Raw genomic sequence first — 17326 nt, forward strand, 5'->3', positions numbered from 1 at the left:
TTTAGTGTCTTTTATAGTTAGTCGAGTCATTTAGTAGAGTCTTCTTACTTGTTTGTTCTCGGTTTTTGCAGTGGATGCCCAATACGCGCTCGCAGGGACCGCCACCACTTCCGTTTACACTCAAGTCATCCTTCTCGTCTTCCGCGTCCGAGGTAAGTGCTTCTAGCTCTGCTTCGTCTTCACATTTCACCCCCGCGTTCGATTTTACACCAAAGTCTTCACCCCACAATTCCCCGCCACCCACCCGTCCACCTAGTCTACCACCCGTAGCTCATATGGCCCGTAGGACAGTTTACGATCAGGCGACCACCGGCTTCGCCGGTGGGAATTTGCCCATCACCCTTCCAAACATCCCGAACGATCGGTCCTGGTAGATTCCATCCTACATTATGACCGCCATCACAAATTCTTGCCAGTTCCACGGTCGTGACGACGAGGATGCCCCCGCTCATATCAATCGCATCACTCGTCTCTGCAGCACCTTCTCCATTGAGGGTGTCAATCTTGATGCTAGGTATCTTCAGGTTTTCCCGTTCTCACTCGCTGGACGCGCAGCCGTCTGGTTCGATTCCCAGCCCGCTGGCACCTTCACTACTTGGGCAGGTCTTCGCGATGCATTCTTAGCCAAGTATTTTTCGCCATCCAAGGCGTCTCGCCTTCGTGACCAGATTCACTCATTTCGTATGGAGCCGGATGAGCCGTATCACTTAGCTTGGGAGCGTTTTCAAACCCTGATATCCCGTTGTTCTCAGCATGGTCTATCCGATTGGGCGTTAGTCGAGAAATTCTACAATGGTCTTACTCCTGAGATTAGAGCTCGCTTCGATACTTCAGCAGGAGGTCAGCTTATGGGAAAGAAGACGGTGGCTGAGTGCAATTATTTGTTTGAGAGCTTTGCCCACTCCGATATGGACTACAGCACTACCAGCAGGACTTCCATTCCTGTGCGTACCACCTCGGCCGATCGAGGGGTAAACCAAGTTAGCTTGGATCCATCGGTAACTACTGTAGTTGAGAATTTGAGGCAGGAGTTGAGGCAGGAGATGAGGCAGGAGTTGAGCGAGATAAAGAAGAAAGTGGATAGGTGTGAGGTTTGCCGAGGAGGTCATGATACTATCGATTGTCCTACCTGTCACACCCCGATTTCCACGTGTCTCACCGGTGGGCCCGGTGGGGGATTACCGTGATGATGTTGGCAACAATATAGTCAAACGACACAATTATATAAATGCACAGCAGAAGCTTTAAAGATAAATATATACTTCAACCTCTGGTTGTAATATCAAATGTATTACAGAAGTCGAATGTATCCACAGCGGATCAAAATAATAAAATATTGTTCATTCAGATACGGCATCGAGTTTGCGAGACTATTCGTGATGCTTAGGAAGCTAATACCAGCCAATTTCGTATAGTACCTGCACTTAATCTTTTTGGGGAAAATACGTCAGTTTACACTGGTAAATACATTCAACTGACACATTTGAAAATGTTTATTAAAATTGATTTGAATGCACAAGGCACAAACTCTTTTATAACTTGGGAAAATTATTAAAATCTTGTGAACGTTTTACATGTTCTTTTATGCGTTCAGTAGCCCGGGTCGTGCCGGGTTAAAGATTTATAGACACACCACATTGCGTAAAACCGTAGTATAAAAACCAACGGCTACGTCTTTTAATTTAATGTCGACAATGTATACCGGGTGTACGCCTACACCGGGATGTCGATGGTCGTGGCCATTTCGTAAAATGATGCCAAGGATATCCGGGACAACGGTCATTAAACCCCCCAAAGGCTTTTAAGAAACAAAACTGTTTAAATGAGCCAATCATATTATTTAATTAACCACCTAAGCGATGGAAAAATATAATGCTCAATCAAGCGGTATTAACATACCGTAACCCAAGCCCGTATAGGGGAAATAAGTTAAAGTATTTACCTTCGCAAGTATATTCCTTAATTTGATTAAATCACCGATAGCTTTTACTGGGCTCCTAATCTGGAACGAAGGTTTTAATTAACCTCTTAGAATCCTAACGGGTCTTTATATTGGCCGTAGCCTAGACCGGTTGGTTCCGGAATATAAATATGGTTTTAATCGCGCGAAAGGGCGAAAACCGAGAATGGAATGTGATTCTGCCCCAAACAAGTTCAGAGACTTGTTTTATATGGGTTCAAGGTTCACACTCTGGATTTTGGGGTCAAAATAATATAGTTTGACCCGTATCGGCTATTTTATGAAAACTAGTTTCACAAGCCGAACCGTGCGCGCAATAGGCGAAACGGTTAACCATGAGAGTCTTACGTTTATTTCTTAAGTCAATATGCCTTAAAGAGGTTGTGGTATCAGTAGGATACCTTCCGTGATGCCCGTAACGAGTTTAAGTTAATATTATGCCCCGTAGGGGCTTTTCGGTCGTTTTAAAGACTTTAAAAGGGCTTTTCGAGTTCTACAGGAAATTTGAGTTTCCCGAACAGTTTATAAAGTGTAAAATACTTTATTTATTATTTAAAATTAGTAGCAACTGGAATCGGGTCAAAAGACCTTGTAGAACTCAAGTTTTGGCCGAAAAGGGCATATTTGGTATTTACCGAACCGTAGCCATAACCGCGGGTTATGAGCAAGGTAAAAATTATTAAAAATCTTTAAAATTCCAAAAATATTATTTTACTACAGTGGGTAAAAGTTTTGGTGACGAAATCTTGGTTTTAGATGGGCGTTATGCTAATTGCGCCGTTAATTACAAAAGTTTACTTTAATTGCGCTTTTTAGCATAACTCTCATTCTAGACCTCGGATTGACGTGAAACTTTAAGGACATGCTTATAATTTAGTAAGCAAGGTTATAGTCCGTTCACGTGTCCGAAATACTCGTTTTATTTTTAAAAGGCCGTTACGGTCAACTTTTAGGCGATTAACGGAAATGCGTAAAAGACTCGGATAACTCATGAACCGATCACAGTGGTCTATACCATCATGTAACCTGGTCCTAAGAGAGTCCTAAGGTATATCTATACCTCACTAAAACGGGTCAGAACTGAAGTCAAAGCAAAAGTCAAACTTTTGCGACATTCGGCTCCGAACCGGGTCAATATAGCAAATGGTCGATTCAAACGAGCGTAAACAAGTTTATATACTTAATATCATGTTTTATGAGTGTTAAAACAGGTTTCATAACATATACATTACAGATTATGTACAAAACGGCAAAATAGCTTTCTGTTGACTTTTTAAGTGCACGTTTGACTCGATATTTGACATAGTTAGAGTGGTGATCAGAGGGAACCCTTTTAGGGGTTTATTACCCACATTAATACCCACTCATAACTACTTTTGATTCGTCATAAGACTGAACCATCTCGGATTTATTTTAAAGTCAAACCGTATTTACGACGGTTTGGTTTCTAGTGATTTTCTAAGCATAAATTGAACTACAAAGGATCTTATGAACTTACAGAAGTTAGGACTTGCTTAGAGAGCAATGAGGAACACTTGAGAGCCTTTAGAATGACCAGAAAAGTGTTGTTGTGTTGTGATGGAAGTTATGAACACAAGTATGCTATTTATAGCCAAAGTCAAGGTCCAAGATCATCACACAACACCCTACAACTGATCATGGATGGTTGGCATGTGTCCTAGAGGGTTATGGGTCGAGTAGGGGGCACCCATGCTGCACTAATTGTCCAAATGATCGTTCACAAGTTCAAAAGGCAAGTCTGTCCAAACATTCTGCATCTGGGCGTCCCACGCGGCCCGCATGGGAGTTCCATGCATGTTTAATGCGGGTCGCCTGAGATTCAAATATCAGGCGCGTATCTTAGGTGGCTCGCGGCCCGCCTCAACTTAGGCCAAAACATCACGCGGGTCGCGAGGGGAATGTTTTTCAGATTTTTAAAATCTTTTATAATCATTACGAAATCCGGGTAATTAATAACGAAATCTTTCGTAATTATTAACCTGACCTTTCGGGTTTGAAGGGGTAACTTTACGGTTTGGCCCTCGGTTAATTATAACTAAGGACCTCGTGTTATTTACCTGCGTTGTTAAGTCCCCGGTTAGTTTATTAATTATTCAGAAAGTCTTAACTTTCATTATTGACGCTTTTAACCCTTCTCATACGAATTTGATTATAACTTTCTTGTTCTAAAACGGAACTTCGCGGAATTTATACAATATGTTCCAGTGAGCGTATAATACTGTTACAAAGCCTCGGGAGCGTTAAAGGGTCACTCAGAGGTATAATTAACATGTTGACACGGTTAACCCCTGTAGCTTGTAATCTCTCACTTTCTTCCGCGTTTCGCTTCCGTACGATCCATGATTTATTCGTTTGAAGGTACAAGCACCATCTAGGGTTACCATACAGTATATTTACCCTTGTTTGACATCTATAACCCTCGAATTTACATACATTCAAGGTTTGTCAAAATTAGTCCTTTATTTAATATCAATGCCACGTGTAATCAAATGACACGTGTTAACACATCATTGGACACAAAAATTCGAGGTGTTACATCCTCACCCCCTTAAAATAAATCTCGACCCGAGATTTACTCAAATAAATAGGGGTACTTTTCTTTCATTGTGGCTTCGACTTCCCACGTATATTCGGGACCTCTACGAGCATCCCATTTGACCTTTACAATCGGTACGTGCTTTCTTCGAAGCTTCTTCACCTGTCGATCTTCAATCGACAAAGGTTTTTCTATAAACTTTAAGCTCTCATCTATATGCACATCTGTGTGTGGAATCACCAATGATTCATCGGCGAAGCACTTTTTGAGATTGCAGATGTGGAACACATTGTGAATTCCATTGAGCTCTTCAGGCTAGTTCAACTTATAGGCAACTGACCCGACTCGTTCAATGACCTCAAAAGGTCCTATGTACCTCGGACTCAGCTTGCCCTTCTTGCCGAAACGCATCACCCCTTTCCAGGGCGATACTTTAAGCAACACCTTTTCACCTATATCAAAGTGAAGGTCCTTACGCTTCGGGTCAGCGTAGCTTTTCTGCCTGTCACGGGCAGCCTTGAGACGTTCCCGGATCTGGACAATCTTGTCCGTTGTCTGGAAAACAATCTCTGGTCCTGATAATTGGACCTCTCCTACTTCCGCCCAACAAACAGGCGATCTACATTTCCTACCGTATAGTGCCTCGAAAGGCGCAGCTTTTATGCTGGTGTGGTAGCTATTATTGTAGGAGAATTCGATCAGGGGTAGATTCTTATCCCAGTTACCACCTAAATCGATTGCACATGCGCGTAGCATGTCCTCTAACGTCTGAATGGTACGCTCACTCTGACCGTCCGTCTGTGGATGGTAAGCCGTACTGAAGTTCAAACGAGTGCCCAAAGATTGCTGGAAACTCTTCCAGAAGTGAGACGTGTATCTAGTATCCTTGTCGGAGATAATAGTCACAGGTATGCCGTGTAAGGCTACAATCTTATCAACATACAGTTGGGCTAACATATCGGAGCTATACGTCTCCTTGATGGGTAAGAAGTGAGCTTATTTAGTCAGCCTATCGACTATGACCCATATTGTATCGTTTCCCTTCCTGGTTTTGGGTAACTTGGTTATGAAGTCCATAGTTACGCATTCCCACTTCCACTCGGGAAGTTCAGGCTGTTGTAGCAAGCCAGACGGCTTTCGGTGCTCGGCTTTGACTTGAGCACAAGTCAAGCACTTTGCTACATGGGCGGCCACAGACTTTTTCAAGCCTATCCACCAATAGTTTGCCTTTAAATCTTGATACATCTTGTCTGCACCAGGATGGACTGAATATTTTGAACTATGGGCTTCCTGGAGGATAACATCTCGTAGTCCTCCATAAATCGGAACCCATATTCGTCCGTTTAATCTAAGGATTCCATCCTTGCTAAGAGTCAACTGCTCCTTAGTTACTCTTAACTTTTCATTAGGATAATTAGCTTCCAACACAGCCTCTCGTTGTGCAGCTAATATCCTTTCAATTAAATTGTTCTTGACTTCAATGCTCTTGGCATTGATTCGAATAGGTTTTACCCTTTCTTTCCTGCTCAAGGCATCAGCGACTACATTCGCTTTGCCGGGATGGTACCTGATCTCACAATCATAGTCATTCAAGGTTTCCATCCAACGGCGCTGCCTCATGTTCAACTCTTTCTGATTGAACAGGTGCTGGAGGCTTTTGTGATCAGAATAAATCACAAATTTAATACCATAAAGGTAATGCCTCCATAATTTCAGTGCAAATACAACGGCACCCAACTCCAAATCATGGGTGGTGTAATTCTTTTCGTGCACTTTTAATTGCCTTGAAGCATAGGCAATCACCTTGCCCTTCTGCATAAGCACACACCCCATGCCTGTGTGTGATGCATCGCAGTAAACTACAAATTCATCTGTACCTTCAGGTAGTGTCAACACAGGTGCGTTGCTTAGCTTCTGCTTCAGAACTTCGAAGGACTCTTGCTGCTTTGGGCCCCAAATAAATTTTTCTTTCTTCTTGGTTAAAGAGGTCAGGGGCGCAGCAATCCTTGAAAAATTCTCAATAAATCTCCTGTAGTACCCTGCTAACCCCAGGAAACTACGGATTTCGGTAGGCGTCTTTGGCTCTTGCCAGTTCATGACCGCCTCTACCTTAGCGGGATCCACTTGGATACCACGCTCACTCACAACGTGACCTAAAAACTGAACCTCTCGTAGCCAGAATTCACATTTCGAGAATTTGGCGTAGAGTTTCTCACGCTGTAGTAATTCGAGAATGCAACGGAGGTGCTTCTCATGGTCAGCTTGGTTCTTGGAATATATAAGGATATCGTCGATGAAGACTATGACAAATTTGTCCAAATACGGCTTGCAGACGCGATTTATGAGATCCATGAACGCAGCCGGTGCATTTGTGAGCCCAAAAGGCATCACTAGGAACTCGTAATGACCATAGCGAGTCCTAAATGCTGTCTTATGTACATCTTCATCTCTGACCCTTAGCTGATGATAGCCCGACCTTAAGTCGATCTTGGAGAAGTAGCTCGCTCCTTGCAGCTGATCGAACAGATCGTCGATCCTTGGCAAAGGATATCTATTCTTTATGGTAACTTTGTTTAGCTCACGGTAATCGATGCACAAACGCATCGATCCGTCCTTCTTCTTTACAAACAGGACAGGTGCTCCCCAGGGAGATGAACTAGGTCTGATAAAACCTTTTTTCAACAGTTCATCCAACTGGGTCCTTAGTTCCTTCATTTCCGTCGGAGCTAGTCTGTAGGGCGCTCTTGCTATGGGAGCTGCTCCAGGTATGATATCTATTCTGAATTCCACCTGTCTATCTGGTGGCAAACCAGGTAGTTCTTCAGGAAAAACCTCGGGATATTCAGAAATGACAGGAAGATCCTCGATCTTCGGCTTAGGTTCTTCAATTATTACCTGAGCCATATAAATTACACAGCCTCTGTTCAAACACCTAGAAGCTTTGAGCATAGATACATCTTCGGGCAGTCCATACTGCGTCTCTCCTCGAATGGTAAGCGATTCACCACTCGGGGTCTTTAGCACTATATGCCTCTTGCCGCAAATGATTTGGGCCTGATTACGGGATAACCAGTCCATGCCTAGAACAATGTCGAAACCCACTAGTTTGAAAGGAAGTAGAGATAGAGGAAAAGAATGGTTCTTAATGGATATTTCACATCCCTCTAGAACAGTGGAGACGGTTTCTATCGTGCCGTCTGCTAACTCTACCTCGTATTTCACATCTAGGGTTTTGATAGGCATATTTAATAGTTGGCAAAATTTTTGGTCTACAAAGGATTTATCGGCGCCTGAATCGAAAAGTACTCTTGCAAATATATTATTTAGGAGAAAAGTACCTGTAAGCACATTGTCGTTCAGCACAGCCTCCTTTGCATCCATGCGGAAGACTCTCGCATTTGACTTCTTGGTCTCCTCCGCCTTTTTGGCGTTCTTAGGGCAGTTACTCTTGATATGCCCCTTTTCATTACAACCATAGCAGGTTGCATCCTTGATCTTCTTGCAATCCACTGTCTTATGATCCTTGGACTTGCACAGTCCACAGGAAGGAGTCTTTGGCTGCGACTGTGAATTCGACGCAAACCTACATTTCCCAGAGTGGGGTTTCTTGCAGATTTTGCAGTTGGGTCTTTCACCAGCTTGCCCATCCTTCTTCGTCTCCGACCCTCTTTTGCCATCACCGTTTCCCCGGTGCTTCTTTCCTGACCTTCGTGAGGTATCATCCTCACGCTTCCTTTTCTCAGCCTCCTTGCTCCTTAGTGTCCTCAGACGGACAACATCTAATGTGAGAGACAAGGAGAGGTCAGTAACTGACCTGAAGGTCGTCGGCCGAGAGGCCTTTACACTCGCTTTTATCGCAGGCTCCAAGCCCCCAATGAAACGGGTAATTCTTCGGGGTTCTGGTGTCACAAGGTATGGGACCAGGCGAGACATCGTATTGAAGCTCGTCAAATAAGCCTGGCAGTCCAGGTTTGTCATCACCAGTGATACAAAGTCAGCCTCGATCTTCTCAACCTCATGCTGAGGGCAGTAGTTTTCCTTAATGAGAGCAATAAATTCCTCCCATGTCATCTTGTATAAAGCAGACTTACCTGATGCCTGCACCAACGCCCTCCACCATGCCAGGGCCTCGCCCTTAAATGACTGGGACACAAACTTCACCACATCCTTCTCTGCGCACCCACTGATGTCCACAATAGTGTCCATCTCATCTAGCCAGGTGATACAATCAACAACACCTTTCTCCCCCGTAAATTCCCGGGGCTTACAAGATACAAAATACTTGTAGGTGCAACCCTTGGCACCAGATGCATCAGTGTATTCTCGTTCACGACGAATACTATTTTCAGCTGACGAGTGATTGTCGTCATCTTTCTTGGGTTGAGAGGGTGGTTTGGAGTGTGTCTTTGGTTTGGAGGGTGGTTTTGATACGGTTCTGCCTTGAGACTCAGTATATTGACGATCAAGAGCTGCCTGAACAACATTGTCAATTAGAGCCTTTAGCTGTGCGCCTGTCAAATGCACTGGCGCCTTGCCGTAGTCATCTTCATTAGTATGGCTATTCTCTCCATTGGGATCCGCCATTTGTAATTTGAATCTGTTACAGAAGATAACAAAATCTTATTCAGGAGATTATTATATAATTGTCTTTCATGACAATTTGTCAATCATGGTAACAAAGACCATATTTGGTTAACTTATTACTCATTAAATCTTAGGATTTGAATACATCCTATTTTAGCTATAACAATAATATTGGCGGCATAAAGCCTAATCACGAGGATGTTTTATAATATTTGCCGAGATTCCAGAGAATCAAAGGCATAGAGGTTTGAACCGTAGTTCTATTACCCCTTTCTGGCAGGGAGTCATAGACCACCACTGTCTCTTGTCTTTATAAGACGATTATTACGGCCCATAGGCACTACACCACTAATGGATGTTTTAATAAGATTGGCCCGTAGGCACTACATCACTAGTGGATGGTTTAATATGATTGGCCCGTAGGCACTACATCACTAATGGATGGTTAAATAAGGTTGGCCCGTAGGCACTACATCACTAATGGATGTTTTAATATAATTGATCACCTTCATTGGTGATTTAACCCATGATTTATAAATCATTTAGTTGGGTTTTGAAATCCTTAAAGGATTATTGTATAAGAATGACGTGCGTGATTTTAACGAATCACATCTGCCATGATTGTTAACATGCTTGCAGCGGTTAACAGGGAGTCTGAATCTTTTAGTTAAGTCCTACCATCTTGGCCGGATCTTAAAAGACACCAGGCTAGGTTTCACTCGTAAGATTCTTTATTTAGGCAGATCAATTTAAAAGGAATGGTTTTGGTTTATTTCATACATATTAAAACAAAACTCATAACATACATTCCATAATCTCAAATACAATCACATATTGCCCTAAACGGGTCTTTCAAATAGTACATACCTCCATAGAGGTTTAAAAATAAGTGACAAGTCCACGCAGGGACTAACATAAGATAAGTGTCCATGCAAGGACTAAAAGATAAGTCCACGTAGGGACTGAAATACGATAAGTGTCCACGCAGGGACTTCTTTCAAAGTAGAAATTTCATTAATACAACTATTAAGGGCTAGTGGTCACGTTTCTTCTTTTTGCCCTTTAGTAGGTTCGCCAAGCCTTTGAGAAATCCTCGGTGGCTCTTTTTCTCTTCCTCGAACTCTCTCTCCACACGATCTAGTCGATGGAGTATCTCTTCCTGTTCAGGAGGAGAGAAACGTGGTTGTGGCGCTTGTTGCGGAACTGGAGGTCTGGGAGGTATTGGATACCCATGAGCTGAGTAGTCCGGTGGTCCCATGTTCCCATGAGCTCCGTCAGGGTATCGTGCATTATATCTAGCCGACACCACATATGGGTCGCGTTCATAATTGTAGTTGTATTGTGCTTGTGACGGTTCGAACGGGTTGTAAGCCGTTGGACCCGTGTAAGCAGGTATGGGTTGGTCGTACCCAAATGGTGGCGAATTTGGTGCAGCTGGTGCGGAGTTCGCCTCCTGTATAGGACTTGAAGGTCCTTCTTCTTGTAGTGGCGGATAGTGGCTACTACTAGAGTGTCGAGGGGTGCTGAAGTGGATACCCCCTCCTCCTCGTGTGGACATACGCGCATTCGTCCTCCTACGCCTTGGCGGATCAGGTATTACTGGTTGCGCCGGTGGCGGAGGTGGTGGCGTAACTGCCACAAAGCGTGAATCCTCAGAGGGATCCTGTGGATGTCGCGGTTGTTGTGATGTCTGTTGAGGTGGTGTGTAGTACCACTCATGTCGGTCGAACAACGCTTGGAAACTATCTGGTCCCTGATAGGGTGTGCCATGGAAGGACGACCCATCAGAGACTTCTATCGGATGCGTGGGCGTACCACGAGCAGGTTCTGTTGGATTGGTATCTTCGTCCATATGATCCTCGGAGAAGTGATCTTGTGGCCCTAGTGGAACAAAACCTGAAGGTTCCTGTATGTAGTCAGCTGGATTAAACTGACCTATGAAGTATGGAGTAGGGTCGTCGTAATTTCGGTGCGATACCGAACGTTGTAGAGGTATGAAGGAAGGTTGTGGGTTGTTGGGATCATTTTCTGAGTTTGGCCCAAAGGAGTGCCGGTATGATGGCGTTCAGCTGTGCGAGGTGGAATGCCTCGCAGGTTCGTAAAGGTCTCTTCGTCGTTGTGGTTCTTCGCTCCTTGTCATTGAAGGAGGTCTTGTACCTGACGGTCCAGCTTCGTGATCGTGATGCGTCACGATATCTCCTCTGCCTCTTCTTCCCCTTCCTCTTCCTCGGAATATAACAGGTGGCATTTTCCTGCTTTATAAAACTTTAAATACCAATAATAAAAGAAAAAGACAAAATTGGAATAACAATTCGAATTTGTCCTAAGTTCTTGTCTAGACTCAAGTATGTGCAATTGTGTCACTGAGATTAAACACATTAGGATAGTGTTTAATTCACTCAATGTTGGCTCTGATACCAACCTGTCACACCCCGATTTCCACGTGTCTCACCGGTGGGCCCGGTGGGGGATTACCGTGACGATGTTGGCAACAATATAGTCAAACGACACAATTATATAAATGCACAGCGGAAGCTTTAAAGATAAATATATACTTCAACCTCTGGTTGTAATATCAAATGTATTACAGAAGTCGAATGTATCCACAGCGGATCAAAATAATAAAATATTGTTCATTCAGATACGGCATCGAGTTTGCGAGACTATTCGTGATGCTTAGGAAGCTAATACCAGCCAATTTCGTATAGTACCTGCACTTAATCTTTTTGGGGAAAATACGTCAGTTTACACTGGTAAATACATTCAACTGACACATTTGAAAATGTTTATTAAAATTGATTTGAATGCACAAGGCACAAACTCTTTTATAACTTGGGAAAATTATTAAAATCTTGTGAACGTTTTACATGTTCTTTTATGCGTTCAGTAGCCCGGGTCGTGCCGGGTTAAAGATTTATAGACACACCACATTGCGTAAAACCGTAGTATAAAAACCAACGGCTACGTCTTTTAATTTAATGTCGACAATGTATACCGGGTGTACGCCTACACCGGGATGTCGATGGTCGTGGCCATTTCGTAAAATGATGCCAAGGATATCCGGGACAACGGTCATTAAACCCCCCAAAGGCTTTTAAGAAACAAAACTGTTTAAATGAGCCGATCATATTATTTAATTAACCACCTAAGCGATGGAAAAATATAATGCTCAATCAAGCGGTATTAACATACCGTAACCCAAGCCCGTATAGGGGAAATAAGTTAAAGTATTTACCTTCGCAAGTATATTCCTTAATTTGATTAAATCACCGATAGCTTTTACTGGGCTCCTAATCTGGAACGAAGGTTTTAATTAACCTCTTAGAATCCTAACGGGTCTTTATATTGGCCGTAGCCTAGACCGGTTGGTTCCGGAATATAAATATGGTTTTAATCGCGCGAAAGGGCGAAAACCGAGAATGGAATGTGATTCTGCCCCAAACAAGTTCAGAGACTTGTTTTATATGGGTTCAAGGTTCACACTCTGGATTTTGGGGTCAAAATAATATAGTTTGACCCGTATCGGCTATTTTATGAAAACTAGTTTCACAAGCCGAACCGTGCGCGCAATAGGCGAAACGGTTAACCATGAGAGTCTTACGTTTATTTCTTAAGTCAATATGCCTTAAAGAGGTTGTGGTATCAGTAGGATACCTTCCGTGATGCCCGTAACGAGTTTAAGTTAATATTATGCCCCGTAGGGGCTTTTCGGTCGTTTTAAAGACTTTAAAAGGGCTTTTCGAGTTCTACAGGAAATCTGAGTTTCCCGAACAGTTTATAAAGTGTAAAATACTTTATTTATTATTTAAAATCAGTAGCAACTGGAATCGGGTCAAAAGACCTTGTAGAACTCAAGTTTTGGCCGAAAAGGGCATATTTGGTATTTACCGAACCGTAGCCATAACCGCAGGTTATGAGCAAGGTAAAAATTATTAAAAATCTTTAAAATTCCAAAAATATTATTTTACTACAGTGGGTAAAAGGTTTGGTGACGAAATCTTGGTTTTAGATGGGCGTTATGCTAATTGCGCCGTTAATTACAAAAGTTTACTTTAATTGCGCTTTTTAGCATAACTCTCATTCTAGACTTCGGATTGACGTGAAACTTTAAAGACATGCTTATAATTTAGTAAGCAAGGTTATAGTCCGTTCACGTGTCCGAAATACTCGTTTTATTTTTAAAAGGCCGTTACGGTCAACTTTTAGGCGATTAACGGAAATGCGTAAAAGACTCGGATAACTCATGAACCGATCACAGTGGTCTATACCATCATGTAACCTGGTCCTAAGAGAGTCCTAAGGCATATCTATACCTCACTAAAACGGGTCAGAACTGAAGTCAAAGCAAAAGTCAAACTTTTGCGACATTCGGCTCCGAACCGGGTCAATATAGCAAAAGGTCGATTCAAACGAGCGTAAACAAGTTTATATACTTAATATCATGTTTTATGAGTGTTAAAACAGGTTTCATAACATATACATTACAGATTATGTACAAAACGGCAAAATAGCTTTCTGTTGACTTTTTAAGTGCATGTTTGACTCGATATTTGACATAGTTAGAGTGGTGATCAGAGGGAACCCTTTTAGGGGTTTATTACCCACATTAATACCCACTCATAACTGCTTTTGATTCGTCATAAGACTGAACCATCTCGGATTTATTTTAAAGTCAAACCGTATTTACGACGGTTTGGTTTCTAGTGATTTTCTAAGCATAAATTGAACTACAAAGGATCTTATGAACTTACAGAAGTTAGGACTTGCTTAGAGAGCAATGAGGAACACTTGAGAGCCTTTAGAATGACCAGAAAAGTGTTGTTGTGTTGTGATGGAAGTTATGAACACAAGTATGCTATTTATAGCCAAAGTCAAGGTCCAAGATCATCACACAACACCCTACAACTGATCATGGATGGTTGGCATGTGTCCTAGAGGGTTATGGGTCGAGTAGGGGGCACCCATGCTGCACTAATTGTCCAAATGATCGTTCACAAGTTCAAAAGGCAAGTCTGTCCAAACATTCTGCATCTGGGCGTCCCACGCGGCCCGCATGGGAGTTCCATGCATGTTTAATGCGGGTCGCCTGAGATTCAAATATCAGGCGCGTATCTTAGGTGGCTCGCGGCCCGCCTCAACTTAGGCCAAAACATCACGCGGGTCGCGAGGGGCCTGTTTTTCAGATTTTTAAAATCTTTTATAATCATTACGAAATCCGGGTAATTAATAACGAAATCTTTCGTAATTATTAACCTGACCTTTCGGGTTTGAAGGGGTAACTTTGCGGTTTGGCCCTCGGTTAATTACAACTAAGGACCTCGTGTTATTTACCCGCGTTGTTAAGTCCCCTGTTAGTTTATTAATTATTCAGATAGTCTTAACTTTCATTATTGACGCTTTTAACCCTTCTCATACGAATTTGATTATAACTTTCTTGTTCTAAAACGGAACTTCGCGGAATTTATACAATATGTTCCAGTGAGCGTATAATACTGTTACAAAGCCTCGGGAGCGTTAAAGGGTCACTCAGAGGTATAATTAACATGTTGACACGGTTAACCCCTGTAGCTTGTAATCTCTCACTTTCTTCCGCGTTTCGCTTCCGTACGATCCATGATTTATTCGTTTGAAGGTACAAGCACCATCTAGGGTTACCATACAGTATATTTACCCTTGTTTGACATCTATAACCCTCGAATTTACATACATTCAAGGTTTGTCAAAATTAGTCCTTTATTTAATATCAATGCCACGTGTAATCAAATGACACGTGTTAACACATCATTGGACACAAAAATTCGAGGTGTTGTCCTACCCTTACCCTTGAGCAGGTGGAGTACATAGCCGGTCAGTCTAGGGGTCCCACAAATCCGTTCAATAATTCTAATTCCAGCTGGCGCGGTAGTGGTAATTCGAGTGGTTATTTTTCGTCTGGAAATCCTCCTGGATTTCCATCTGGTCAGTATCAGAGTAGAGGGCCCGGTTTTTACACGAGTTCTGGTTCAGGGCAGTTTAGTGGGTCAGGTTCGAGTGGGCAGTTTGCGAGTGGAGGATCGACTCAGGAGAGTCAAGGTAGTGTAAAGGCTCCTGAGGGTAGTATGAGCAGGTTGGAGGAGATGTTCGCTCAGATGATGACGCAGACTCAGGCATTCGTTAAAAATCAGGAGCAGACTAATAAAAATAATGAACTTCAGATCAAGAATCAGCAGGCCGCCATTCTTGATCTTCAGAGAACAGTGGGTGGGCTTGCTAAGCAGTTGCAGGAGCACCCGCCGAGTCAGTTTTCGGGAAACACCTTCACGAATCCCGCAAATTAGTCAGTGAAGGCGATTACGACCCATAGTGGGAAGAGTTTGGGAGAGGTTGTGAGAGAGAGAGTTGAGGAGGAGAAAGAGGATGAAGTCGATGAGGAGATCGAGATGGAGGCTCCAGGCAATGTGCACACGAGGCTAGCCCCAGCAAGTACCGCACACGCCGAGGAGTCGCCAGTAGAGAAGAGAGTGGAGAAGCAGCCGACGAAGGTTCGGCCGGCACCGGTGATTGATTATTCTCGCCTTCCATTCCCCGCCCGTGCCAGGCAGCAGAAATATGCTCAGGAATACGGGAAATTCCTCGAGATGTTTACACAGTTGAAAATCAATCTTCCGTTCATCGAGGCGCTTCAGTCTATGCCTAAATATGCGAAATTTCTCAAAGATCTTTTGAAGCGTAAGGAGAGAATCGGTGAGCGTTCGAATATCCCGTTGACAGGAGGTTGTTCCGCGGTAGTCTTGAATACGCTACCAGAGAAATTGACCGACCCTGGTACTTTCACGATTCCATGTTTCTTCGGGGGAGCCGTTACCCCTGCTCACGCCTTAGCCGATTTAGGGGCCAGCATCAATCTGATGCCGTTTTCGTTGTATGAGCCACTTGGTCTAGGAGAGCTTACACCCACACGCATGTCACTGTCCTTGGCTGACCGATCAGTTAAGTATCCTCGTGGGATAGTAGAGAATTTGTTGGTGAAGGTTGATAAGTTTGTGTTTCCAGTGGATTTCGTTGTGCTCGACACGGAGGCCGATGAGAGAGTTCCTATTATTCTAGGCCGTCCATTCCTTCGAACCGCAAAGGCGATCATCGACGTCTTTGACGGTAAGATTTCTCTTCGTGCGGGTGACGAGATTGTCACATTCGAGATTGATAGAGCGATGCACAGCATCCTAGCGGTCGTGATGATGATAGTGGGCCGTGTCATTCCGTTTACTTTCTCAATTCATTCATATCTTGCGTCGACACGTGTCTTGAGTATATTAGTGGAGCTGATTTAGTAGGCGAGGGAGTTGTTGACGAGCAGTCTGTGGATGAGGTAGAGGGGGAGCAGTTGGATGAGAGTGATGAGTTGAGTGCTGAGCCGTTAGAGCTCGATGCGATTAGTGATGAGAGTACTCCTGCAGAGATCCCACCGCCTTTAGAACTTAAGGTTCTTCCATCACATCTCGAGTACGCATTTCTAGGAGAGAAGCCGAATATGCCTGTCATCATATCTTCAAAGTTGACAGAGGAGGAGAAAGCAAGGTTGATTGAGGTGCTTAGAGAGCACAGTGATGCGATTGCCTGGAGGCTATCCGATATCAAGGGCATCAGCCCTACTTTTTGCACGCATCGCATTCTGATGGAGGATGTTTTCAAGCCTGTAGTGCAGCCACATCGTCGCTTGAATCCGAATATGCAAGAGGTAGTAAAGAAGGAGGTGATGAAGCTGTTAGAGTCTAGTTTGATCTATCCTATTTCTGATTCAGCTTGGGTGAGTCCCACGCAGGTCGTCCCGAAGAAAGGGGGGATGACAGTTGTTCTAAATTCGAAGAATGAGCTTATTCCGTCTCGTACTGTTACGGGTTGGCGTGTATGCATTGACTATTGAAAGTTAAATGACGCCACTCGTAAGGATCATTTTCCGCTCCCATTCATTGATCAGATGCTTGAGCGTCTCGCGGGTCAGCAGTTCTATTGCTTTCTCGACGGGTTTTCGGGTTATTTCCAGATTCCTATTGCACCAGAGGATCAGGAGAAAACCACTTTTACATGTCCATACGACACATATGCGTACCGACGCATGCCATTTGGGTTATGTAACGCTCCTGCTACATTCCAGCGTTGTATGATCGCGATCTTCCAGGATATGGTCGAGAGTTCGATGGAGGTTTTTATGGACAATTTCTCAGTGTACGGTAGTTCTTTCGATC

At 43.5% G+C, this 17326-nt stretch overlaps 1 protein-coding gene across 1 annotated transcript; it reads left to right on the top strand.

Moving 5' to 3' along the window:
• The first annotated feature begins 389 nt into the window (after positions 1–389).
• Positions 390–15418, top strand: LOC118481068. Its single transcript, XM_035976166.1, has 2 exons — positions 390–1091; positions 14933–15418. The coding sequence occupies exons 1-2, from the start codon at positions 390–392 to the stop codon at positions 15416–15418; spliced, it is 1188 nt and encodes a 395-aa protein (XP_035832059.1).
• Positions 15419–17326: the final 1908 nt, after the last annotated feature.

The sequence above is a fragment of the Helianthus annuus genome, chromosome 8 (assembly GCF_002127325.2).
Source record: "Helianthus annuus cultivar XRQ/B chromosome 8, HanXRQr2.0-SUNRISE, whole genome shotgun sequence".
NCBI lineage: Eukaryota > Viridiplantae > Streptophyta > Magnoliopsida > Asterales > Asteraceae > Helianthus > Helianthus annuus.